General features: G+C 38.9%; 1 protein-coding gene across 1 annotated transcript; it reads right to left on the reverse strand.

Annotated features, from left to right (window-relative positions):
• On the reverse strand, window positions 1-27,938 carry col21a1 (collagen, type XXI, alpha 1). The gene is made up of 29 exons (XM_079362958.1): window positions 27,780-27,938; window positions 21,978-22,105; window positions 21,218-21,778; window positions 20,256-20,421; window positions 19,942-20,170; window positions 18,414-18,587; window positions 16,969-17,046; window positions 16,227-16,310; window positions 14,721-14,783; window positions 14,221-14,274; window positions 14,075-14,128; window positions 13,909-13,962; window positions 9,280-9,333; window positions 9,126-9,179; window positions 8,992-9,045; window positions 8,609-8,662; window positions 6,977-7,021; window positions 6,827-6,880; window positions 6,695-6,748; window positions 5,667-5,720; window positions 4,686-4,757; window positions 4,274-4,309; window positions 3,623-3,667; window positions 3,037-3,069; window positions 2,784-2,930; window positions 2,497-2,551; window positions 1,812-2,003; window positions 1,654-1,731; window positions 1-1,570 (listed from the first exon to the last, which is right to left on the reverse strand). The coding sequence occupies exons 2-29, from the start codon at window positions 22,072-22,074 to the stop codon at window positions 1,383-1,385; spliced, it is 2,883 nt and encodes a 960-aa protein (XP_079219084.1). The 5' UTR covers window positions 22,075-22,105; window positions 27,780-27,938; the 3' UTR covers window positions 1-1,382.

The raw sequence follows: 27,938 nt of genomic DNA on the forward strand, positions 1-27,938 counted from the left end.
CATCTTTGACATATTTTTATTCTTTAAAAAAAAAAAAACATTAATACAAAAGTAATCTTTACAAAAAGGTAAAAAAAAAAATACTAAAGCTGTTAAAGACACATTGCTGTTGAAATAGACAGCTATGGCTTTTTTCTTCTTATAAATAACAATAAAATACCTGCTACAGTAATGAGAGGGAAGCCTCGAGGACAGCTTTGACAAAATTGTTCCAAAAAATTATTATCAAATTGCAAAACATCCTTTTGTAAGTGGAATACAATGTTGTAAAAATAATTGGTTAAACGCAGGGTTTGTCATTTTCAAAAACTAGCTTGAGTTTTAAAGTAGCATTCCCTCAGTGCTCAGTCTGCACCCATCCCTCCCCTCTGTGCTCCCTCGAAAGCCTCACGTACATGCATGAGTGCTGTTGCTCCAGAAGCAGACATCAGCTTATCACTTGCATTGTGTAGAAACTACGTTGTCTCATGTCTCATTCAGCGGTAAGTAAACACTAAACTTTATCATAAAACATGTACAAAAAAAAAAAAAAAAATTATATTTTATTCATCACAACGGCCAACGACAAGCTCACAGTATAAACTCAATCATCTGTGACATGCTTTGATTGTGGGCTATTGCACGCCATGGGTAGAGAATGAGCAGGGAGGCCTGTGATTGGTTCATCAGATTGGTAGCAGACATTGGTCAAAGTTTTTACAGGCTTACAAACTGCTACAGATGCAGGTACACTTAAAATGTCCCTGAAGAATATTACTAACACTGCCTTTATTACAGAAATCTTTGGGCAATATGAAGTGTGTGTTGGGAGGCTCAAAGGGAAGAAAAAAAAAAAGAAAACTATTGGGAACCGCTAAAACTTGGACATACAGCAGCTAATAATCAGCTACATGAAAAAAAAAACGTGCAAGTTCAACACATAATCTATGGTGATATATATCACCCAGAATATTCGAAATCATGTTTCAAGTGCACCTTATAGCACCTAATTAATTTGCACATAAAATATGAGGAGTAACATGCAACAAATAAACATCAGGGGACAAAATGGGAAACTGTACCAGCAACACTGGCCAAAGAAAAATCCTGACATACACATAGTTCATGAGTTTTAGGTGTTCAGATGACATGGATCCAATGGAGCCTATTCTAAAGTATTTTAACGCCTTTAAAAGCACAAAACATGTAAAAACGACATGTAAATAATACAACATAATTATCAATGAAAGTATGAAGGAATCTGATTCTGTTGACTGTCTGACATCAGACACAAGTTGTTAGAGGAGGTCTGCTTTTATTTCCAAGACAGAGTAAAACTATTAAGATGAGATCTTCCTGAGAATGTCTGTTTGTCCCATGAAAGCCTGAGACGATGCATTACGTCAATAGTTTGGCCCTTTGCTATAAGGATTCCGCCTCATCATGCTGCCATAGCACATGGATGGATCGCACACCCCTGGCTGACCAGGGATGCCAGGATTACCACTTTTTCCCTCTGCTCCGTTTATACCAGGAGACCCTGGTTTACCTGGAGGACCTGGCTTACCGTACCCCTGGGGACCCATTGGACCTGTGTAGATAAAAATATGAAGTAATGCATCATATCTGAAAAGTTTTGAATATCCTAAGTAAATGAGGCTCCACATCTTTTACCTGGGGGCCCAGGTGGCCCTTGGTCTCCAGTGGTGGTTCGACCAGGACTCCCTCTCTCACCCTTAAAACCTGGTTCCCCTAAAAACACAAGAGTATTTGCTAACGCTTTCAACAAAAGCCTTTTGACTACTGACAGTTAAATCTGACGTCTGTTTTACCTTTCAGACCATTAATTCCACGATGTCCGGGTCGACCAGGGAAGCCTGGCTGTCCCCTGGAACCAATAAGTCCAGGGAAACCCCTGAGTCCCTGGGGCCCAATTTGACCTGGAGGACCAGGAGATCCAGGCCGGCTTTGACATCTTGTACAAGTACCCTGCTGGTTGCTCAGCAACAATATAGGCAGCTCAGCTATGACAATGGGAAAGATTTTAGATTTGAGGTTAAAACACAAAGAAGCACAACGTTGTGAAACCATAGTCTGCATAATAAGAAGGACAACATGCCCTGTTGTACAGCCAAATTATCTCCATGAGGGACAACAAAATGCACATTTATAGTCAGAGTCTGTGCAGTCGGGATCGGCTGGAAGTTTTGACCTCACGCTGCCTCCGCTAACGAAAAAACACTGATTTTACTACTCTGCTAAACCAGTGCACATAGTGTTGCAGGAACTGCATTCGTCAACAGAGCTGTCAATCATTGCATTTTATACCCATTTAAAGCATCACATGACCAATAAAAAAGATCTCAGAAAAATAGGACTTGAACACAAATGACTGGGACTGAATGATATTTTCATAAGGTTCTGAGAAAAAATCTATTTGATGTGCACTTTTATAATTTTGCATTCACTTAAAATGTGTTGTGTCCACTCTTCATACAGTCTATGAGTGAAACTTACACTGAAGAATCTCTCTGCAGATCTGCCGTATGTGACTGTCTGACATTTGACTTGCCTGCAATGAAAATTGAGAGACCATATGCGTTGGGGGTTAATTTTCAAGTTATTCATGTCAGCGAACATTTGATAAAAATATCAAAAAAGTGTTGATTCTTTGATGCTTTTTCTTAACACATACAACAAACAATACAATCGCTGTTATTTTAATGATCAATGGTTTCAAGATATCTAATTTAAAAAAACTACAATTAAAATTTGTTATCTTGACAACCCTATAGCAAACATACAGATCGTCCTTCAGGTCCAGGTGGGCCAGGGTTACCAGTGTCCCCCTGCAGCCCTCGGGGGCCAGGTGGGCCTGATTGACCAGACTGTCCAGGCCGCCCCCCTTGACCTTCTTGACCTCTTTGCCCCGGATCCCCTGCTGTCCCTTTCTGGCAAAAATATCACCCAAGAGTTAGAAATAAACAACAATTAAGGTTGGCTGGAGGTAAGAGGGTGGATGGAGCTACAGTGAATAGTGAGTTCAGCTTAACATACCTCTCCTTTTAGTCCCACTGGCCCGGCCGAGCCCTGTCAATGACAGTCAGGATCACTCATTTAAACTGAGAAAGCACTTTGACAGAGTGATGATAGAGAAAACACACTGAAGTCCCTTTTAATGTAAAACAACTATAGGATAAATTAGAAACGTGCAGTCTTTCTTTCCCGTGTCTCTTCTTAACATACATACAGGAATTGTTGTAACCTCTGTCATATTGGCCAAACCTCATGAACTTCACAAGAAGTTATAGTTAGAGGATCATCATTAGTCGGTTCCTTAAATATCAGGTGAACTAGACATGGTGAACTGGGAAAACATAATGCAAACGAAAGAACACAAAAGTGGTCAAAACCCAGACAATGTGAATAAATACGATTTGTTGAACCAAGACTTCCAAGTAGAAACATCTTATTTCCTTGTTTCACAGTCAATCAATTACAATGAATGACCACATGATGGCGCTATCTACATTCACAATTAAGTTTATTTGGTACCTTACTATAATAGACCAATAAACACGGAGCATTCTGAGGAAAGATATTGACATATATGACATTTATGACTACAAAGGCTCAAACTTACATGTTCCCCTGGCCGACCATGCTCTCCCTTTTCACCTTTTATTCCCTGGCAAGGAAACAACATTTATTTAAGTCATAAATGCATGTAAAATCCTGGTTTGTAAACCTAAATCAACAGTTTAGGATTATAAAAAATCCCTTCAACACATGATTGATGCATATTTACAACAGTGAATGGGACTTAAAGGGTTTTAAATATGATCATTTAAACATGTGTGATTACATAAATATAGCTATGCTTCATTGTTCCATTCCTTGAGTTAATTTTGTTTGCCTGACTTGAAATTGATTCAGTTAAGCGTAAAACCATGTTGGACATAAGAACAGTACATTTCCAGTAATAATTCCAACATATGAAAAGAGCTGACACATGGTTGTTCTCCAAAACTGTAAGAAATGTGTCATACTTGAGGATTTATTTCCATTGGATTCTTGAAATATTTTGTTTGCAAAAACGACACATTTCTCTACTAACAAAATTGCTAAACTCCAGCATTGAGGCATCTAAACACATGTTGGACAAGAACAAGTGTTTTTTAGACCCTTGTCTTGGCCCTTCAATGGTGAGAATTTGATTTGCTGAATGATAGCCTGGGCTGCTTATGTGAATAAGAAAGCGTTGCTTGTATTGTCATTTTGGTGTCGGTCTTACCATCTCTCCTCTTTCCCCTTGATTTCCTCTTTGTCCCTGATAAAATAGAAAAAAAACATGAACATGTTCAACATATTCTTTTCAGCTAATTTCAGCTAACACACACATCAAAAATGAGCACACAGTAATTGCTGATAAAAATCCACCAGTACGTCAATAAAAGGCACCGTGCTCAAGGACACCTCAGCAGTGCTCATGAGGTGTGCTGGCAACTCTCAAGCTACCAGACCAATTACCAGACTTGGACCATGCTGGCACTTGAACTGACGACCCTCAAGTTCCCAACCCGCAGAACTCTACAGACTGAACTACCGTACAATATCTGAAACCTAACATGAACATGTCCCAGCTGAAGGAAATCAGAAACATTAATGTTACGTAAAAAGGTAGAAAAACACGTTCGCAAAAATACCTTGCTGCCCTTCAGACCTGGCATGCCTGGGTGCCCCGGCTGACCTGCTGTCCCGGGTTCTCCTGCATTCCCCTTTAAAAGTATTCAATAAAATGAGAAATTAATTAAAAAGGAAATAAACTGACTGTATGTATTATAGTACTGAAAAAAAAAATGGTCATGGAAACACATTAGTTCAATGAGAATTTTATTGATGGCCCTGAGTATTTTACAACCCCAATTCAAAAAAAAAAAGTGACATTGTGTAAAATGTAAATAAAAACAGAAGGCAACGATTTGCAAAACATTGAAACCCCATGTCTGTTTGAAAATAACACAGAGAAAAATCAACATATGTTCAAACTGCTGCTGACAACATGTTTCAAAGAAGGTGGGACGATGGTGGGACATTGGCGACTGAAAAAGTAGTTTAAATACTAAAATCACCTGATGGAATTTCACAAGTTAATGAGATTATATGTAAACCGCTTAGAAACATGATTGAGATTTAAAAGAGGTAAAAGCCTTTCTAAAGTTTCAGAGCTTCTTTAACTTGAAGTTACAAAGCATCTGTGGTTTTCATCGTCCACATTATACATTCATTAAATGTTCAGGGAGTATGAAGGAAACCTCTGTACGCAGGAGAAAAGGTGAAAAAACTCTATTGAGTGGCCGTGATCTTACAGCCCTCAGACGGCCCGACATTAAAAACAGATGTCTTCTTCTTTTCCCTCAGATTTCAAAGAGGCCATAACTATATGGGCTCAAAAACAATTCCAAAAAACCATTGTCAGTGAACACAGTTCACAAATGTGTCTGTCCTAACTTTGAAAAGTGTTTCAGGTGTCAAAGTCAAAATAGCTTTTTTATGTCCAGTGACCTTTCTGAGTTGGGGTAATATGGGATTTGAATATTTTGCTAGCTATCATAATTTTGGAATTGACATTTCATACCCTCCCCAGGTTAACTGTAATTTCTTTTAAAAAAAAACAACAACCATACCACAGGTCCTGGTGTCCCTTGTGCGCCTGGACTTCCACCTTCACCCTTATTTCCCTTGATAAAGATACAAAAAAACATTCTTATGTTTTAAAAAAACCCAACAGAATTACATCAGCACCTCATCGTATGACTGACTGCACTGCAGCATACCTCCACGAGGTTGTGCTGTGCTCAAGCTTGGCTTTTAGTAGCATCTAGTTGTATGGTTTTATTTCCAGTTGAACAGCCTCGGTAATTGCAGTCTGAAGCTCAGCCATGAAATCAGAGTTTCGCTTGCCTGTCCAAAAACTGGGTTTCATGCGTGTGCCATTGACCAAAACACATTGGTCTGTTCAAGGCAGATCAGCTAATGAAAAGTGATCAGGAGACAGAGCCTCCAGCCCAGACAAGCACAGACTGCTTACGTTCCCAATAAGATTCCACTGACGAAAGCATCTAGAGCCTAATCTTGGCTTAATTTAGCCCTGCTGGTGTGGCCAAGTCTTCGTCACTCGTGTAAAGTTGTATTTGCAATGCCGAATATGCAATGCTCCCTTGCCTAACGGCTTTCTATGCATTTCAAACATCTCTATGGTTGGAGAGCTCTATGAATAACATTATCCAAGCTAATATGCATGTTCAACACAATGAATTACACACTCACAGACTGTATGATAAAGTGTTATAATATGACATGTTGAACTGCTTCTCTCGTTTGCAGCCTGTTAACTGGACTGCTTCTTGCCTGACATGGCTCAGCATGCAGCTTGTCACTTTCTAATGCTGGCTTGTGTTGACTGATCTGCATTATTGACTTTTCTGGTCTGAGCGGGTGTGCTCACAGCCCCAGGGATGTAGAGAGGCATGAACTCAGATTATATAGTGCACAGTTAATCCATCTTTAAAGACTAATAAGTCCCATTGATGACTGTTGGTTGGATAAAAGTCAGACTTTATTTCTACTAGCGTCATTGCAGCTTTGTATCACTAACAGTACAGCTGTTTAAAGATGATCAAACAGGATTTTGAAAACAAGCATACGTAATTACCTTTGGTCCAGTTTGTCCTTTTAACCCAGATACACCAGGTAAACCAATCTCACCCTACAGCAGAGAAAAAGATCTTGTTTGGTCTACACGTCTGATTCAGCCTGTCCACAAATAGTCTTATACATGACTTACAGGAGGTCCAGATGATCCTTTTAAGCCCCTCAGACCAGGTAATCCAGATTCCCCCTTAAAAAATAATCACATCATTCAAACATAAATCACAAAGAATTATGACCAAACGTCTGATAAGTTTCTTGAACATATTGTGAACATTTTACTCACCTTTGCTCCATCCATACCAGCGATCCCTGGCAATCCAGGCATACCCTGAGAGCAAGGCAGCAGATTACATTTAATTGTGCACACTACACATTTAAGAAAACATTTAAAAAAAATAATGAATATCTTGGAAGCATTCTGTTATATTTCCAGTTTACTCACTTTCACCTAAAATGTGCAATCCCTAGTTGCGTTTGGCTTAACAGGAAAAGTGGAGAAATATGGTGTTGGCTTTCTGAGGCTCATCATAATCATTTAGTGAAAACAATCACTCTCAAAGAAAAATATGTCCTTCTTAAAACAATCCTGATGTTCATTTATATAACACTCTCTAACGCTTCAATGCTATGTCAAAGTGTTTGATCCTCATAAGACTTTAACATCCTATCATTGAGATTTACACACATATTTTATATTATAATAAATTAAATGAAATTCGACTTCAAACGAGAGAAATAGTGAGAGCAGATACAAATGTATGGATTCATGGTTTTGATTCAATATGTTTGTTGTTTAACACATGCAGCATATCTACCCTTGGGAGCTTCTCAAGTCTTTTATTTCATTCTAAGTTAAATGCTTGCAGATGCTGCATTGTTGCCTCAGACGATATTTTCAGTAACATATGTGCATAGGGAATAGATTAGATAGGCAGGAAGTGCGACAGAAGTATAGAACCAGCCACCCAAGGCACTCACACTTCACCCATGGGTGAGGAAATCCCCCTCGTGAGGAATACATGAAGCGCTGTCTTTGTCTTGTTTTAACTCGAGGAGCTACAGTATGAACTTTGTTTCCCTGGATACATGGCTAACTCTTTCGTTCTGCTGGGGAAACATGGCTTACAGCCTTGTGGAGCAAATGAGTCATCTTTGTAGACCCATCACAAACTTTTGGACCACACTAATAATCAGGATCAGTGGGGTGGCTTCCCAGTTGAAACACTTTCTTCCTAAAACAGATCTTCCAGAGCACCACAGCATTCCCCCGATGAGTTACTTTCACTGCCTTGGATTATAGCATGAGACTGCTTGTTACATAACAGGGTTATCCTGGGATGAACTACAAGGGGAATACCCCTAATTTACTGGCTGTCAGGGGGGACTCTCTGTACTGCTGACGGTATGTTCACACACTGCAGTCATGGAGCTTTCAAAAAATAAACGTAATGCATGCAAAGCTGTGATTTGAAATTGGCTCTTGTGCAGCATTACAAGCTCGTTTTAAAGTTCCTTTACTTACAGAATGATTTAATATCAGCCTCAAAAACATTTGTTTTTCAATAACATTGGAAGACATAATGAAACATACCTTACATCTGATAACTGGTAACTTGAGCTTTTCTAGTCTTCTGATTATTGAAAAGTGCTTTAACACCATATGTCACCACTCACACACTGATGGCAGACGCTGCTGTGCAAAGTGAGAATGAAAAGTAACTAATTCATACATTCACACAACGCTGACAAATCAGCGGGAGCAACTTGGGGTTAAGTGTCTTGCCCAAGGACACAGAACACAGAACGTTGAACCTTCTGGTTGAGAGACGACCAACTCTACCACTGAACTACAACTGCCTAATCTAAAGTATCCCTTAGTGGATTTAAATCATTAATGTCTGTGGTTAAAACTCACGGGATGGCCTTCACGTCCATCCACACCAGGAATGCCGCTGGTCCCAGCTTCTCCCTTAATACATAGGAAAACACAAACATTATTAATACATCACATCGTGATACAAAGTTTAATGATGAACATTTAATTTTACACATCATTGTCTCATCATACTGGATTGATTACAAAAGCTTTGATCTAAAGCATAAAGAATGCCTTTGGTGTTTGTTGTAGTTGTCATATTGAGTTTGGAAAAAGACGAGGGAGACACCGGCGCGGCAGTGCATTTCCATGGTTGCCAAACATCAACAACACAACTGTTGGGAGCAGCAACGTCTGTTAAGAATAAATATGTATGCTAAGCCAACCTCATGAATGAACTTTGTAAAATGCTGTAAACAGACCTTTTCACCAGGTCTCCCTGGAAATCCATCTTTTCCATCCCTCCCAGGTAGGCCCTGAAATCAGAGTGTAGGGTTTAAACGTGTTTGTTATGGCACACAACCTTAGGACTTGAGTCTACATCTTTTATACATACAGGTTCTCCTGGGTAACCGGGGGGGCCAGCAGGTCCCATTGCCCCCTTTTCACCCTGGGAATATTATACCAACAAGTAAAACCTGTTACATATTTATTTATTCTTTTTTTTTTTTTCTTTTTTTTTTTTTACAAATATTGTTGTCGGCTCTTACCCCAGGCCCTGCTGTTCCTGGTAGCCCTGGAATTCCTATGGATCCCATTGAGCCCTGAGAAAAGTGAGAAGATTTTTATTGATCATGTGATGCACTCTAGTTCTAACATGCTACCGCGTTGCATAGTTGAACTTTAAGTTATCAGTCTGGCATTTATAAGTTCTAAAATGTGGGAAAATTACCCTTCATTGAACCATTACATAATCGCCTTGGATACAAATATACAGTCAACGGTTTCAATGCAATGGGAAATTGTTTAAAGACATGGATTTTAGAAACTTCTTGGACAGAAATGTTAGGTACTCTTATGTTTCACTGCGTGAATTTGGATTTTTTTAAATTGCACTTGATGATCTGGAACAAGATGTTGCTCAATCCCCTCTTGAATGGTTGCGCAACTCAGGGGAGTGATGCGTCACTGCACTGTCATATTTTCAGAATTAACATGTGGAACAAGGAGGAGCATTACATCAGTGAATAATATGCTAATCAACTCCATCATATGACCCAATGTTACTGACTGGTTAAAGGAATTTTGTGGCTGACAAACGTTTATCTTGTGGCTTGATTTGCAATAATATTTGTCTATAAAAAGAAACTTTGGTCAAAGTGTAGACAGTTTCTGTCTCTCAGAATTCAGTCAACGGGCTGGTTGCAGGAATATCTGTTCATGTTCCATTGGTATCAAGATATTGATCAAAAATCTCCAGCTTTTCCTTTACCACAGCACTGTTAGCGGGTGTTGCTTATCCAAAAAATAAAAAAAATATTGTGAAAGGGATTTAAAGGATGACTGGCTAGAAGTGCTGGATCTTGTAAAGATACAACCATTGAAGCACCCTGTCAAGGCTTTTGCTTTTCTTGTCTTCATGTTGCTGACTGTTTTGTTGGATTGTGTCCAAATGCTTGGGCTTACAAGTTTTTGTGAGCGTAAAACATAGACAGCTGTTCACACAAGTATTGTAAGCAGATACTGCTGTGTTTGCACATCTTATGTGTGCAGGAGAGCCTGATAAAGAGCTTGAACTAACAAACATCCTCACTCTCACTACCGTGCTGTGGGTTTCCAATTAGGGAGGCTGATTCTGTCCAAATGAATGTTGCCAAAATAGTTAAATTAATAAATTACAGCGATCAATAGCACAGACTTGTTACCCACATAATTATCAAAAACAATGTTCCTGCAAGGTGATGAATGACTGTGGTCATGAACAAGTATCACTGACAGTGAATACACAAACAGAGCCCAGTTTTTGGCAAAAACTCTTTCTTCATCTTGTTATAGTATCATGAATTATGTTCTTCAGACTTAATTATGCAGATATTGCATGTTTTCGAATCTCTGGATCCTATGCCAGGAAAAAGAGCCTACACCCTTGGGTGGTCTTACAATATGGAAACATTTAGGAAGGTGGATGTAAATATGTTTATATCCAAAGAAAGTTTTAAACTTGATGAGGATTCCCTCTAAATTTGAGACAGCTAGGCTGTCTCTGCTCTCTCTCTCTCTCTCTCCATTAGAGATTGTTCTGTGGTGCATGGAGAATCTTTGGCTTTACTTAAGTGTAAACACTGTGTGACCAAGGATTTAAATTTGGTTTGGTAATTTACTTTGGATCCAACGAAGCATTGATTAAAGTTGAATGCTGATGATAAATCTGAGCTTGGTTGATTGGTCCACCACATTCGACCAGCCCAACATATTGTTTCTTAAAAATGATTACATGGATTAATGTGAATGTTTTGTACAGACAATTACAGGAATGTGCTGACTAATGAATGCCTGTGTTTTCTCAGTATCAGTCATGTAAGTCCTGATTGACATATTTTGGGTTGTGAATCCAATAACTCATGAACTATGCGGAATGGTTAACTTTACCATGTTTAAAATGAACTGTCATTTCCCTATTGATTCCCTGATGTTTTATCAGCAATAACAAAAAATGAATTTTTAGTTTGTGTAATGTCATGTTTCATCAGCATGTCGGGGTTCTGGTGTTTAATTTTGCCTCAATCTAATGCTGTGCATAAGTCCAATTCAACAAATCTGCTATCATGGTACCAGACTGCAGACAGTCTCTTGATTCACTTTTTATGTAATCAGGTTGTTTAAGAACAGCATTGTTTGGTTAAATGTGAATTAGAAGCAGTGACATTTAGTTTAAAAAAAATCAACCAGTATGAAAGAGCAAAGTTCTTTCTACTTGAGGTTAGCTACAAAAACTGAGTAAATCCAAATATGTTACTTGTTAAAATGCTGTTTTTAACAATAGACATAAACGTAGTAAACCACACAGCCTGCTATCATCACAAATCATTGAATTTGCATGATTATAGAAGGAAGGCTGAGTTGACTCTTAAGAGGGCACATAACAGCTGTTTTCCAGTAAGCTCAAAGCCGGCGTCAGCCTCGACTCTTTGCCTGTTTGATTGGAAATTATGTTGAGGCAGCATTTCCAATATAACGATTGTAGATGGGAAAGGGTTAAGGCACTGAAAGCATGTGTGACAACATACATTTCTTTTATCTACAATAATGTTACATTTGAGCAATTTGAAGAACTTGTTTGACTTGTTCTTTGTATCGAACTTATTTGATAGATGTTTGCCATGGGAAAGAGATGGAAAATCACTGGCAGCACACCGTTCCATTTGTAATGTCCCGGACCATTAAACTAAGTAGACAGGCCCTTTTAAACAGGCCCATTGGTTGAACAATACAAGTGCCTGATTGTGTTCTCTGTCTTTTGTTATGTATATAAAAAATGTAATGTCCTAAGATGATCAATTTCCTTTTAAAAACAGTTATTGTAGCTTTGATTGTGGGTCAGAGGGTTCACAAGGGTTTGATCCAGGTGTATCTGTGTTTCTGCAAGACAGCTGAGACTGTTTTCAAGATGACATCAACTGTTTGAAGTGGTCTGGAGGGGGCCTCCTGTGGTCACACTGATTACAAGGTAGGATGATATGACAGAGGTGATGCAATCTGGACAGGATGCATTACCTCACTATACTTAGAGTTAAACTAAATGCAAATGTTGTTCAGATGAACATCCAACAAGAGCTTTCTGGATTGTTCTGGTTTGAGTTCTGGCTACAAGGCTCAATTTTAAGTTGGCTGTAACTGAGATTGAGGCTCTTCTACTTGTTATTGAGCAATAACTGCTGGAGCGTTGCTTGCTTGTATGGATCATTGGATCAATTTGCTTCTCTTTTGCTTGGATTGATTGTAGCAGCTGTAACACAGGTGCTTTCCCCATGTGGCTTGTCTGCTTATGCCTTGTTACACATTGTTCAATTGCTTGAAAGTGTTATAGCCTGTGGTTATCCAGCTGAGGGCCGGGGGCTAATCTTCCTTAGATTGATTTCTATTGAATTTCTTCTACATGCCTTGATGGTGCCATATTGTCATCCTGCCTCTCAGTGTGAAAGATGTAGATCTGCCAGTAGGGGTGTAATGATGAGTAGTCGCGGTACCGTTAGTACCTCGGTTTTGGGGTCCAGATCCAGTACGAGTTCGGTAGGAAAAAGGCAACACTGCATAATTCTAGGTTTCTCTAGTTTATTTTGAACCAACAGTACTGTGAACCCCCCAAACAAGTGTTTTAAAGAAGCAGGGGTTCCTAGCTCTACTGTGTCATTTGTTGTGTCTGCTTCTTTTTCTTCTTCGTTTGTTGTTTAATAGCAGCTGACAGACAGTTACGAGCATTACCGACACCTGGATTGTGTGATGGCCTTTTTCCTCCTCTCAGACGCATTCTCTGTATGACTGCATGTCTGAACAGTGACATCCAAACCCTGTTTGTTTTGGACGAATGCAAATACCATAACGCCCCTAATTCCAACTCCTGCCAGGTTTCTTTTACTACTGAAATAGTTGTGTTTCTTTATTTTGTTGTATTTTGCCTTTTTCGTGAAAAAATAAATAAATACAACAAAATAAAGGCTTATTTCTTTCTGGCGAGATGGACATTTCTACCTCTGTAAGGGTATGTTCTGCTTTGTTGGACTCTATGTCTGATCGTGTACATCTCAGGATCAGAGAAGACATCATGTATGCTGTCCTTGAGATTAATTTACCAGTCTACCAATTGTTGTCATTGCATCTCCACCCAAACCTGACTGTACTTGGAAGGCTAAGACACAAGAAGGACATTCCAGTTAGGAAAAACATAAGGCTAGTTGAAATTAAGAACAACATTTTGCCGCCTGAAAGTTTCAAAGATAAGTCCAAGTCTTTGAGCTTCTTACGAATAAAACAGAACAAAAGCCAGGAAATATTAACTTGTTTGAAAAGTCTCTGATGGCCCCATTGCTCCCCCTACTAAGGGCTCTTGTCCCTCTGTATGTCGTATAGAAGATGTACTTTTTTAATCTCTCAGGGGATCTGGCTTTATATGTATAACATATGGCTTCGAGCATGATTGATGCAACAATGTTCAAACAGTTCCAGTTGATGTGTCTAGCAGAGGTTTCCTGTTAATTCTACATTTGATCTCGTAAAAAAAACATTTGCCCAGACAAAGCAGTGTGTGTTTTATACTTGCATTTAGTGATTTACATTTAAATTTGATTTCTAGTATCAAACAAGATCGAGCCACACTAACAACAAGCAGAAAGCATCATCACCTTCTCTCCAGGTTTTCCAGGCGATCCTGGTAATCCAGGTACTCCCATCTCACCCTGAAAGAACAGACTTGAATGAAAAAAGGATTCTTTCATCATCACAAATTGGTTTTGCAGCTCGATAACAATTTCTATTGCGCCAGAAAAAAGTGTTTTTTGACCTTCCTACCGAAACACCAGGCCTCCCTTGCTCGCCTTTGTTCCCATCTGGCCCGCGTTTTCCCTGAAAGACGTGGAACAGGAAAAACAAATTTCAATTCCCTCTTTTCCATGATGAATTTTATATTAAAGTTAAATCATTTAAGTTTCTTTTACCTCCACTCCTGGTGGGCCTGGCAGCCCTGGACTCCCTCTAGTACCAGTGTTACCCTTAAAAATGAAAGAAGACATGAGAAAAAAAAACATTTGGTTAAACGTTTGAACCCATTCATCTGTTTGAATGTCCTTTAATGGATTTGAGCCTGAGGGCTAGATTCTTTCTCAGTGTTTTTGATCATGCTGTAGAACATGTGGTTCACTTTTGGACGCTTTTCATCACACAAAAAAATTACCACTCTTGCCACCAGTGGTACAACCAGAGATGTTTTGTATTTACCCATTGGAAAATAAGGCTATAAGTGTGCTCACCACAGTTTTTTAAATTGAGTCTGCAGTCCAGACCACATAGCATTTAGCAAGCAGAAACTGTCATGACCTAATCAGATACATTAACTCAACGGGTCTTGGCAAAGTCTCATGTGTTGTCGTAGAGTCTGTGTTGATGTATCTGGAGGTTATGTTCTGTATGTTTGTATATTGAACTATGTAGTACTCACAGGCTTACCATCAGCACCAGCAGGTCCAGGCTGACCAGTGTTGCCAATGCTTCCATGGTCTCCCTAAAGAAAGTGGAATGGGTACATTTAATATTTTTTATCTCAAACAAATCTTCATGCAACCTCAAAGCTGTATTAAATAATCCTTTTAAAACATCTCTGGTATTAATATTCTTTTCCTGGCGAATACAGTGTTGATCATATTTCTCTTCAAACCATGCAGAGCAAGCTTGTGAGTTGTAAAAATGCTCGATGTGGGGTCATAAGTAACATGTGCAAGCCAGCAATGGTCCCAACATTTTGCATCTATTATTAAATGTTGTTAAAGCACAGCAGGGATCTTATAAACACAAACAAGCCTGAACCCATGGAGGGTTTTTTTCACTAAAAGACTTGCTCCTGAAGTAAATCTCCATGGTCCTTGTGTGAAGGCTTTTATGACCGGGGCTGCTATTATTTGGTTGATTCCATGTCATCAATAAAGACAAACACGTAGGTTTTACTCCTTTATTTGGTACTTTCCATATTAACCAGTGTTTATATTGGCAGTGTTCGGGTGTGCTTGAGCAAACAGTACAGTACAACAGGATCTTACAAGAAAAACCAGAACTGACTCATAATGGCAAGCCACAATTAGCCTAACTGGAGGAAAGAGGCTATTTAGTGTTTCCATAATTTGTAAAACTGCAAACTTTTTAAAGTTAACTGTGTATTTAAATTGTGCAAAACAGCCCACACAGCAAAGTCTCTGGCGCAATGAAAACCAATGTTTACAGGCTTTAATGACTCTAATCGAATTTGACCTGCTGGTAGAGTTTAACCTCATGTGTTTGTCACTTATTAGACACAGAGAGCAGCATTTAGATATTACCTTGGAACTCAGCACACATTTCCTCTTCCTTGCTGAAGAAAAAGAGGTGGGTTTTTTCACCAACAGAAGTTCCCGAGTTTACGGAACATTTTTGAATAGTAAATATCAAACACATGTATGAAATCTGGTAAGCTCGGTATAGCCTCTGATTTTGAAGGTTTGTGCATTTTATTTATGAAGCCATATTTTCTTGGCACTGGCCAAAGTGAGGCCCAAAACAGCACTATGAGTTGACATACAACCTAACAGAAGAGGTGCCTATTACAATTGCATTGACAGGACATAGTCAATACGAGTGTTTCTTAGCGCATAGTGTCGAGGGCAGAGCAATCGTCAAGTCTGTGCTAACTGATGAATCACTGCTCAAGTCATTTCTGACAATAAATTAAAAAATGTACACCCAAATGGCTCGTATACACGGGAAACTGTAACATTAGTGCAATACTCAGGTAAAGTCCAAGTGTAGTCAACACTGGAGGTTCATTACCTCAGACATCATTTATCATACTGCAGATACACCAGTCTGATGCCTCTCGCAACCATTTGACAAACATGCAGACCCCCAATATATCCTGAGATCCCTTTTTCACTGCGTGTTGTGCTTTTCTTAGTGTTTTTTTTATTAGGTCACTGACCTTTATTCCTGGAGGTCCGGGGGGTCCAGGAGGACAAACACAAGGCTCGAGGGTTGGTTCAGCATAGTCAGGACTGTTGGAGCACTGTAATCAACAAAATAAGGCTCTAATGAACAAGAAGAGTTTTAAAGAAAATGCCACCTTTTAGAGCTGCAGAGATGACATTATTGATCATGTAGTCAAATAGAAAACAAAATAAAAGAATTTGCATCACTGACTGTGAGCTTTATTTGCAGAACAGTCAACTAAAAGCACAGACAGAAAGAAGAGAACAGTGGTTCTTGGCAACCATTTGAAAAGTAAGGTTCTGATCTTGTCTCTTAAATATAAGTTGTAGCTTATGGTTGTAAAATATTTCATACAGCCAACATAACAATGCAGCCACTGCCTCACAAACACATGTTGACGCCAGGATACAAAATGTACTGAGCGCTAAAGGTTTGGGACCTTTTCCAACAAATCATTTTATTCACAAACAGATGTGACTGAAAGAGAATATGCTACGTTTGCACTTTCTTTCCACAGTACTCAGAGAGACTGAACTCATGTACTACTAAGCGAGACGAACACTTGATGCCATGCAGTAAGGTGTGTGGCGTTAACTGGCGATGAAATTGCGCGGTGCATTTCTGAGCAGAAACAGATGTCGTTTGACAAGGTGAGAAGTAGGTGAGAAGAACTTATCTTTGTTGCCTTTGGACTGAAAAACAAAGTTACGAGCCCAGCAGAGCGCTCTACTTACAACTCCGGGTATCTCACATGCCGTCTCCCGGTTGTTCTGCTCCGGGTCACAGTAGATGCGAAGTTTCTGAATTTCAAACTAAAGAAATTTTTAAAAAAGAACATAATTTCTTAAGCAAATAAACACACAGATGTTCCCAATGAATTCAGAAACCAAGTGTAATAAGGAGGTAATTTTGCAGCACTTATTTCAGGTTTATCAGAGCTTTGAAAGCAATGAAGTGGAATTGCGATTGAGTAAGAGCTAAAGGACATTGTGCAACTACATGTTGCCAGACCTCCCTCAGTGCTGGATGTGTTCTGCATCCACGTTACTCTTTTCTTCCATTATTTGGAATTTTGTTGACGTTGGTAGTAAAATGGCTCCAGAAAGTCCCATAGACATTTTTACTACACTTGCCATGTGAGCAGAACGATATCCTCACATATGACTTATATTATTTCATGCCTTTTGAGAAGTTAAGTGAAACGAGGTGATGGATCATTGTAAAACAATATAGTTTACATTTTCTTTATGAAAGCGGTGAGGGCTCAAACATGAGAGAACTGCTCTTTTTCTTCATAATTTCATGCACATAAAATAATATCGAGGCCAATTTGGTGTACAGATCACATCTGTTTCAAATTGTGTGTTCATCCACAAATGGAACTCATATAAGTGCATACACTTTTTGTTAAATGGCTTGAAACTAGATGAACCTTTTAACAATGGATTACTGCACACAATAAATTTCACTTCCAAGCAGCGGTTCATGTTAACACACAGCTCTAATGATGTGTAAACATACAGGCTGGCATGGGAGATGTAAAAGTCTTAAATGATTTATGTACTCTCATTTTTAAACAAGGACGTTCCTGCACGAGTTCTGTTATTTCATATGGTATAGATCTGGTCAGAGATTTCATTATGAATTTATGAATTACAACGAACAACAGCTCGTTATATGAAGGATTTCAGTTTAGGAAAGGGGTACTTCATTTGATAGTATCTTCACATGCATTTTAGCCACTCTCTGTCATAACAGAAATGCAGCAATGCCAAATGAGCCTGAGTGCTAGTATATGAGGTTTTGTACTGATTCCTAATAATAAATCATACATAGTTATTACAATAAAAACAATAAAATGTATGATGCAGAATACAAGCAGCCTTCTTTTCCATACTGTTGTAATGACAGTAAAACAGCTCCAGAGCTAATAACAACCCAAAGAAATAGTGACATGTTCCACATTTTGCTTATTTTACCAAAGATTTATTAAGCCAGAGGGTTCAACTTGCAGCTAAGAACTTGAGCGATGTGTGATCCTGTTTAATCATATATCAGTAACAAGTTTGCTTATCTACACACTAAACAAAGTGTTCCCTTTTTTTATGGTATTCGATATTACGTCCTAATAAAAGCAGAATGTATTTTAAGAGAATATGGTTGTTAATGGTCAACTTACTGGCACTGTTGTTTCCTTTCTGACATATTTTCCAACTTGGGTTTTTCCGTTGATGAAAATGCCAACAGGGGGCTCCAAGGATAGGGACTCGATTTCCAGGTCATCGACATAAAGAGTCACATCCTCTTCGGTGACCAGCAGCCTCATCTGGTGCCATTTCTCATCAAAAAGCTTCTGTTGTTGCAGCAAAGGAACAGGAAATATTCATTAGTACAACCCAAAGTGGCAACAAAAAAAAAGTCCCGTCTCGTGGGAAGTAGTAAACTGCTGTGATTGCAACTCTGAACAGGAAAAAGTGGTATAGATAATGGCTGCCTGTCTGAAGATACAGTTAATGTAATATGGGTAAATGTGCAATAGAAAGAGCATGTGCAAAAAGTGCAAATGAAGTGATGTATGTGTTCTGTGATGTTAGGAAGTTAATGTTACATCTCTACAGACATTTGTGTTGTGCTGTGTTTCTTTATGTTGTGCTATATGTGACGTTCTCTTGTGTCCAAAGCAAATTTCTCCTCAGGGAGACAACAAAAACAAGAAACTAACTAACTAACTAACTAACTTATGATAGAGCTATTTCTTCAAGTGTGAGGACTTTATCTGCACTGCCTACTTTTCTATTTAACTTCTAAGGCTCTACAGGTTTATACAAGCTGCACTGAAGTGAGAACAGGAGGATTAAGGTTGATTCATTAAATATTACATGCCTGACATCCCTTGACCTCTGAGGTGTATTAAATTGTATTGTGACTCAGAAACAGAGACTGTTGAAAGTGGATTCTTTTTTTCCAATGTAGAAAGCTGCCCTGCCCACTTGACCTTTACATGTTTTTATGTTATCATATAGAGAAGTGTGTTGTCTACAGGATTTTGTACACACATTTACTCCAAGCTTTTATGGCCTAACAGCTTCAATCAGACTCTTTCAGTGTATTTAATCCATGTAGCGATTTGCCTTAATCAAGATGGAGCACTCATATGGGACAGATTTGGAAAAGAATGGCGTAAACCAAAGTTGTTGCAGAATGTCAATCCCCACAATACGTCAGGTTCCAACAATACTGTCTCCGACATTTCCCATTATGCAACTCAATAGCAACAGAAGCCACACCCTGCACTCATATGCTCTTCAAAACTTATCTGGGTCACTAGATAGACTGTATAAAACTTGGAAGTAGTCTCAGTGACATCAACAATTGGCTTCTGAAACAGAGAAGTCCAATGTTGGGAAATGCTGACTCAAAATAAGTTTCTGCCAATCTTATAACAGGCAAAGAGGCGGGCTTTAATACTCATGGCAAACAGCTACAACACGTCCAGCTGTCAGTCAACTCAGCCCTCCCTCAATGAAATCAGATAAGTAAAAATCCCTTCAGTTTTTACCTATATTGAATTAAGCTATTCTGATTATTCTGACAGCACATGAGTGCATTGATAGTACAACTGTTTTAAAGGCTGGGAAGTTGTCCCCTACAAATGTAGCTTCATCTTAATAAGAATTGAAAAGGTTCATCATAGAGTGTTACTGTACCCTTGTTGTTTGTTGGGAAAATGTAACCGTCTGAATTCCACTTGGCGCTCTGCTTGTTGTTGTGAACATGACGGTGCGGTCCAGTCCATTTAGAGTCACTGCCATCTGAGGTCTCCCATCACGTGTCTGTATCCTCCATAAATCCCAGTCCTCTATCGTCACAGACCCTTTATACCTCAGTGTGGCGACAAAAACGTATGACGGTGGTAGACCATCTGGAAAAAGGTTCCTGGGTGACCAAAATCAGAAGTCAGTAAGCTTATCTTGATGTGAATATGGTGATTATGAAGAGAAAGTAAATGCCAAATCGTTACCGTGTAGCATCACTCAAGTCGAGACGAGACGTCACTTCATAAGCCTTAGAGCCGTAAAATGCTCCTTTCGTCTTCTTTGCTTTTTTAGCCAAATTTAAATGTAAGAGAAGGTCAAAGCCCTTTTCATCTCGGGAATCTATAGGAATTCTTGCTGGACAAACAGTCTCTGCAAAGGAAAAAACATGGAAATGGAATCACAGACAAAAACAGGGACTTATTGTCTATTAGCACATGATGGAGACAAATGAAATAGTCGGAAACAGTTTGCACAAATGAACAATCTCCCAGATGAAAAAAAACTTTCCAGACTCATCCTGAGTGCTGGAGCTTGTTTGTCTATACAAAATACCCAATCTACTTTCGGCAAGAGTTTTAGGCTCTGAAATTCACTACAGGGAAGCAGAAAAGAATATACAGTAAAGCAACACAAAGAATGTAAAGGTCATCATCCATACAACCCATTAACTTGTTATTATGGTCAAGTTGCCTATCCTGTAACTGCACAATAATGCCCTCCATCCAAAACATATATTGATATGGAAGGAGCCTTTTGCCTTCATTTCATCCATAATCCTGCACATTTTTTGGAAGCCTTTGGATATGGACCAAACATTACAATACCACTGGAAATCAACCAGAACATAAAGGACTATTGGGAATATATGGGGAATGACAGTATGTACTTTGCAATCTCTGTCTTTTTCTATTTTTACAAGGACATCAAAGTAGTTCCAAATGGGCTTGTTGCAAACAGGTTAAAGTCTATTTATTGCTCAGATTAATTGATTCATGTCTGTGTTCTCACACGGAGCCAACCTGGGTAATGTCCGGACATTTTTCGAACATTGCACCTATGAACGAAGGTTGAGATCAGGAGAGATCAGGAGAGACCAATACTGTCATGAATACAATATGTGAGAAGATCAACACCTTAAACTTTAAAGTGATCAGCTGATACTTACCTTCACACAGTTTTTGTCGTATGACCTGAATGATCCTGGAAATAGCTTTGTAGTCCTCAACAGAGAACACATATGTTGAAAACGGCTTGTTTGCAATGTCTCTCAACTCAGCTGTTTCTGTCTCCGACCCAACACCGATTGCAAACACAATTACACCTTTTTTTCTTGCTTCCTCGGCTGCTTTCAAAACCTCATCTTGCGACTTCCCATCTGTGAGGACAACAGCAATTCTGGAAATGCCTGATGGGCCACGCTCAGAGAGGCCAAACAGTTTGTCTGTCGCAAACTTAATGGCTGTCCCTGTCCTTGTGTTTCCCCCCATGTACTCGATGGACTCCATGGCTTTGATGAGGTCTTTGTTAGAATTGTACTTCCCCAGAGGTATCTCTAAAACGGGGTCATCGCTGTACTGGACGACTCCAACCTGGGTAAACTTCTGTCCAATGTTGAAGCTTGTTGTTATGTTGATGAGCCATCGTCTAACTAGTTCAAAATTGACATCTTCGACACTCCATGAGCCGTCTAAAATAAAGACCAAATCACACGGCGCTGTCCTACAACCTGAAGCAGACAGGAAATATACAATCAGTATCGTAAAATAATGCTTTAAAGAAATGGTCTATTTGGGTGAAATACACAACATGAAATGCATTTACAGTACACTGAATCACCATTGCCAGTTGTATGCACTTTAAAGTTTTAAATATATGGATTATAAGCATATGGAGTGTGAGAAAAATGAAGACAGAAGAATTCTTACTTCTTAGGTCTTCATCTTGAGCTGCACTAAACAAATGGAGAAGCATGAAGCATAGACATCTTAAGGCACATTGCACGGATGGCGCTTTGTAACCCATTATGCAGCAGTACCAAGTTCCAATTGTGCACCTACAGGGAAAGGGAAAGACATGCCTTGTATTGCAGGAAAAAAGAAAAAGACAATGCAAGCTTTTGTGACATTTTAACTGTGGTGTTCCTGTCTAGACAAAAGGAAATGTATCAGACTTTAGAATTTTCATTATTGAGTGGTTTAGCTGCAATTAATTCTGGCCTGTTCAAAATGTTACTGCACAAATGGGTATGACTCAAATGAGACAGCAGGGAGTACATGCATAAATAAGCACTTTGAGCATTTTTCTATAGTTCATAAATGGTTATTCATGAAGTAATTTATTTACATTGAAATAAACTGATCTTTGCATTTAACAAAGCCTGGCAACTTACAAGATAGACATAAGTGCAGAGAAGTATGCTCATACAAGCTGACTTGGTGACAAATAATACTGTATGCATTGTGCTTAGGACACGGCCCAAGTTGAGCACAGAACTGAAAGGACTCCATCGTTTGTGATCGTTTAAATCTCCATATAAAAGGAAGGAAAAGGTACAGGAGGAAGTCTGGCAAATGTCAAAATGATGAAGAGAGAAATCAAGCCAAGAATGAACAAAATAGTCTGATGAAGACTAATGGTTTAATCAACTGGTCGTACAGTATAACACAAATTAGTTCAATTACAGTCCATTGTTTGATTATTCCTTTGATTTTTAGCTCATTTAGGGCATCAACAACACAGACACAATCGGTTGTGTAATCGGTTATTTTAGTGTGTTTTAATGTTTTTTTACAAAATGCAAACTTACAGTGTTAATAAAACAGTGGTTTGTTAACAAATCCAGCAGAAAAAAGAAATGCAACTTTGACATAATTTCTTGCAAATTTTCACCATATTCACCATTTCCAAGCTCAGTCTCCACCTACTCAAAAAAAGTATTGAGCGTTTTAGTTCTTAAAATGTTACCCTTCAACTAGATTTAAGTTTTCTCTATTTGTCTAATGTTTTTTTTTTTTTTTCTGATAGCAACTGCCTGCTGTGACTTGGCACAATAGGGAACCGAAAACAGTGAAACAGATATAAAGGCGTCAGAGACCAAGTGACCAAAGGTGACCTATTGGGATCTTCTTTCAGTATAGGCATTAGCAACACATTTGGTGTAATGGAAAAGCACTGTGACTTATTAAAGGAGAGGTTATATTATATGCACTTTAAGAAAAAGAAACTACAATGGGCACCATTCTTTGTTCATTAAAGCAGCAGAACTACCCAGTAACCACAGTGAATAAGACATGGTTTAATGTTGCCACTGAAAAGCTTTTCCCATCCTTCCTTTCCCCTTAAGATGCTTTCATTTACTACCACCCACTGCTGCCGCGGGCTCGACATCAAAAATGCCTTTTTTATTCACTTGGACCACTAAGTTTACCCTAAAGCTTGTATCAATCCTCAATGTGGCACAGTCTGTCCCTTCAATCCTTCTGCTCATTGCCACTGCCTTAGTACACCTAAGCATATTCCTTTCAAGCTTCATCAACCAAATCCCCACATGGCACTGTCAGCTTTACTAAATAAATAATCCACTGAACCTCTGACCACAACCGCCATTAAAGCAGTGCTCTGTGTTTCCTGTGGGATTATCAGCTGTTTCCTCAAATCTGCAGCCATTTGCCAATCTCTGCCCACCCTTGGCCCAAACACAAAATGCCTGCCCAGAAAAGCTTCTCTCCCACACTTTTTCTTTCCTTATGGGTAAAACCAGATGCCATCCTTCCTACCAGCAGATGAAGTAATCTTGATAAGTTAATGTTTACTGTTGCTTAAGCGCACACACAAGACATACATGGCCAGCTGTGTGATTCTTGTCAAAGATTATGTTGCACCTTGGCAAAAGGATTTAAAATATAAGCAAGTCTGAACATAGCCATTCGGGGAAAGTCTTACCTTAACAATTTGTACTGATTATTAAATCTCTTTTGATTTGCTTCCATACTTTACAATTCCTTCCAGGTCCACTTTATAGACATTATTAATTCATCTCATTGGTTTAGCAGCCTCAGTTGTGCTGATGTTTTGCCCTACAACCATTTATTCTTATCTGAGGGATAGTTGTGCAAGGCCCTAAGGCTTCCATCTACACCTGGAGAACAACACCCTTTGCTGTGTGATGGAGTGCTGACTCTTGACATGTTTCTCCTATGGGATAAAAAACAAATATAATATCCATGATCCATATAACCTCAGTGTTATATGCTGACTGATTAAATAACAAAAGAAGAAATGATACCTCATCTAACCTGGAGGCATGTCTTAAAGCTCCTGTGAGGAACACCCTGTGTTGAGTTTGGCGCCCCCTGTGGACAAAGTTATATTTCTTGTCTCTTTGCTGATTTTTTTCCATGACATGTGTAAACAGTGTGTTTTTCACACAAAATAGAAAAATATTGTCCTGCTGTCTTTAACAGTGTTTGTACTACTTATCGTGAATGTTTGTCCTGTTAAATGTAAATAAAGTTTTTGTTGGTATATAGTTAACCACTCTGTGTAACACTTACCCTCTCACTGTGGATTCAGGCATTAAAAAAAATGTGTATTCACAAAACATTGTAATCTTGTTACTGATGATTTCGATTGCTTTCGCAGCTCATGAAGAAACATATTAGTTTCAGTTGTTTTCATAAGTTAAAAACTTAGAAGCAAGACCAAGTGAAAACGCCTTTGATTGCGGGTCAAGACTGAGACCTTTAAAAACTGATCCCGAGACCTGTCTTGACCCCATGATCAATTTTGAATATGATAGCATTAACTGACCCTGTATACCAAAATAACCTACATGTGGGTTCACACTGATATGGTGAACCCGTTAGTACAACACTAGCAGTGTATTTTTGGTTTTGTCCAATAACTTAAGGTTATTTATCCCTTTTTTATCATTAGATTTGGTGCACATACCACTGTTGTATAAATGTGTGTATTCAGTGACAATGGTTAACCTCTCTTTTCTTTCCTCTGTCATGATGCTTTTGATGTCTTGTGTAAAGCACTTTGAATTGCCTTGTTGTTGAAATGTGCTATACAAATACACTTGCCTTGCCTTGCCTCTCTTTATCAAGAAAAAAACTTTAGTAAATGACCAAATATCAGTAAAACCAGTGACATCCTCATCATCACAGTTTTAGGTGTAATGCTGTCAGAGTGAAAGCACGTTAGCATAATAACTCAAATGTTGTTTCATAAAACACATGCAACATGGTCAGAATCGTATAATAGCTTTGACTGAAACTCTCGGCTATAAACTCTTACTCTTGTTGGGTTAAGCACAAGAAGACTTGATTTGTTCATCCACACGTGAGGAGCAATCTGGTGTTGTTTTTTTTCTCTAAGACTCTCCCTTGCCTACTACGTCAAGTGAGGAAGCTTTGTGGGACAACTGAAAGGGAGGGTTTGGGCCTTAATATCATTAGCACAGTATGCTTTGTGAATTAGACCTTGAGACAGATAGCAGAAGCAAATTGTACACAATTATCATTGCCATCCATTCTTGAAGAACTCCTTTTGTCAGCTCACTATATGTCACAAAACTATGGCCTGTACTGTATGCATACCCTGTACCTGTACCCTGTGTATGTTAACAACTAGGAGTGTTACTGTACAGTGCACTTTCATGACAGTTCCATCCATGCTAATGAAAATAAAGAATTAACAACATCTTTTTAAGCTCTGTGTTTACATTTGGAGATAATTAGGAATGTTTCATGTGAGCACAGCAGATGTCTTATGTGTTGTTTTTTTCCCCAGACGTGGCTGCTAAAATTATCTTTTAGTAGTAGTTTCCAAAGAAACTGCTGACGTCCTAAGAGGAAGCAGTCTGAAATGAAGACCAGATATGCTGCATATAATGTTAGAGGCAAGACTTGTGGAAGGAATTTGATAGGAAGGAACTGACCATTCACCTTAATCATAACTTTTCCTGATATTTGTACCCGAAGGTCAAAGGATCAGTGCAAAGCATGTATCCCTTGATATCCCTAAGGGTTTATTCCCATTGACCCTAAGAGGGGTCACACTCTTAAACATGACTGCATCTTTTTTCCACCATGTAACTCTGTGTTGAAGAAACATATTTAAAGGAAGTGTTAAGTTGTGCAAGAAGTTTACTTCTGGATTGTTCCCCCACTAGAGAGCTGGAGAAGGTCGTTGGAAAACCCCCTCATTGGCGGGGTCCAGCCAGGATGACTTTCCCCTCGATTGACTTTCCCCAAACTGTGTGTTTCTACACCTCTGCTAGAGCCATATGGCATTCATTTACACCATCAGACAGAGAAATTCTGACTGTGGACTGTGACCAAACACATGTAGTCATGATGAAGGGGAAGCAAACCACGTCCAGGAATAAAAATGCAACATTACACGTGATTCGTTGAAAAGCGTAATGTTGGAATGCGTGCATAATGTAGCAGAAATAACAGGTGCACTTGAGTCGCAGGTTAGTATTTAACTCCAATATGAAGTTTGACGACCTTCTGGCAGTTCATAAACCGACCACATGACACTGATTTAACTGCTGGGACGGTTGTTTGTTGCAAACTTAAAAAAGATTTATGTGAGACTTAGTTTGTTCCAGCTGGATATGCTGTCCAGGAACCTGCTGAACAAATGATTTCTCACGTTTCATAGATAACTAATTCACTCGTTCAGGGTGGGCGACAGCCACTCATTAAATCGATTTTAACCAAGTACAAGCCTCTGGTTCTGGTTTGGTTCTGTCCTTTGAGGAACTGAATTTCCCTTCGAGAAGGACATTTTTTCATCCAGAGGAAGCCATGCAACATTGTTTGAATTATTGAGTTTAGAAGGACATAATCATTTTTTTTCTCTATTTGTTTGGCAGCTTTCTTTTTGCGTGATGCAACTGCTGGCCTCAACTCCCCTTAAATTGATGAAGTTATAGTTATCTGCTATAAATATGGCAAAGGGAAGCAGTTCCATTCCAGAAACAACAACTGCTGCTTACGGTGAACTTTTGCCAAGATAAAGAGTATTTACTGCTGCCAAATTCTTCAGGGGAAGCCAAGCCCTATCAGTTGTTCTTCGAAGAAATCTGTGCAACTCATCTAGACGTTCGAATAATGTCTTGTTAAACATTAGCTCATTTGGGTCTTATCCCTTTTCCGACAACATTTCCTCTTTAAGATTCTTCCTGATATTTTCTACTCATGCCTCAAACAGTATTGTTTTCATAAACGTGCGATTCTCACATCTGCAAAAGCCTTATGGGTGCAATGCATGCAATACTGAGGTGCACTCTGCAGTATGCCTGCACAAATTCAAGAAGTATAAAAAGAGGAATCTTTTTACGAGAACTGTTTTTTGCCAGGAATTCTCCTGAGATGATTCCATTCATTCTTTGCATGACAGAAGTGCAAACAAGGGACTGATAACTGAGCTTAATGTCTTCAATATGTATCTGGTGCAGCACAGATTGCAGGACAATGGACTAAAGGTTGATAAAGTGCTAAACAACATCGTATAATAGTGAAAAAGAAATCATTAAAATAAAGTCAGCTCAACATGTTTATTTAACAATCACAAATAAACCCCAGATTTTAGTTGCATATTCTTGCATAAAAACACACTGATAGCTTCTAACCGTAAAAAAAGCTAACTTTCCTAAATTCAGATGCAATAATGTGCATTACAGAATTAAGATAAAGTGAACAAAAGGTTACCGGTAAGCGTCCAAGCCCTTGTTTGGATTCCCGTTAGTCCTCTCATTGAGTGCCAGGGATCAATACTGTTCACAGCCCTGGGTTTACATAAAGTGAATTTGGGGAGAAGCGCACATGTTTCTCTGCTGAATGAAAGCCTGCCCTTTCCAGCAGCTCTCT

This window comes from Symphodus melops (assembly GCF_947650265.1).
Source record: "Symphodus melops genome assembly, chromosome: 15".
NCBI lineage: Eukaryota > Metazoa > Chordata > Actinopteri > Labriformes > Labridae > Symphodus > Symphodus melops.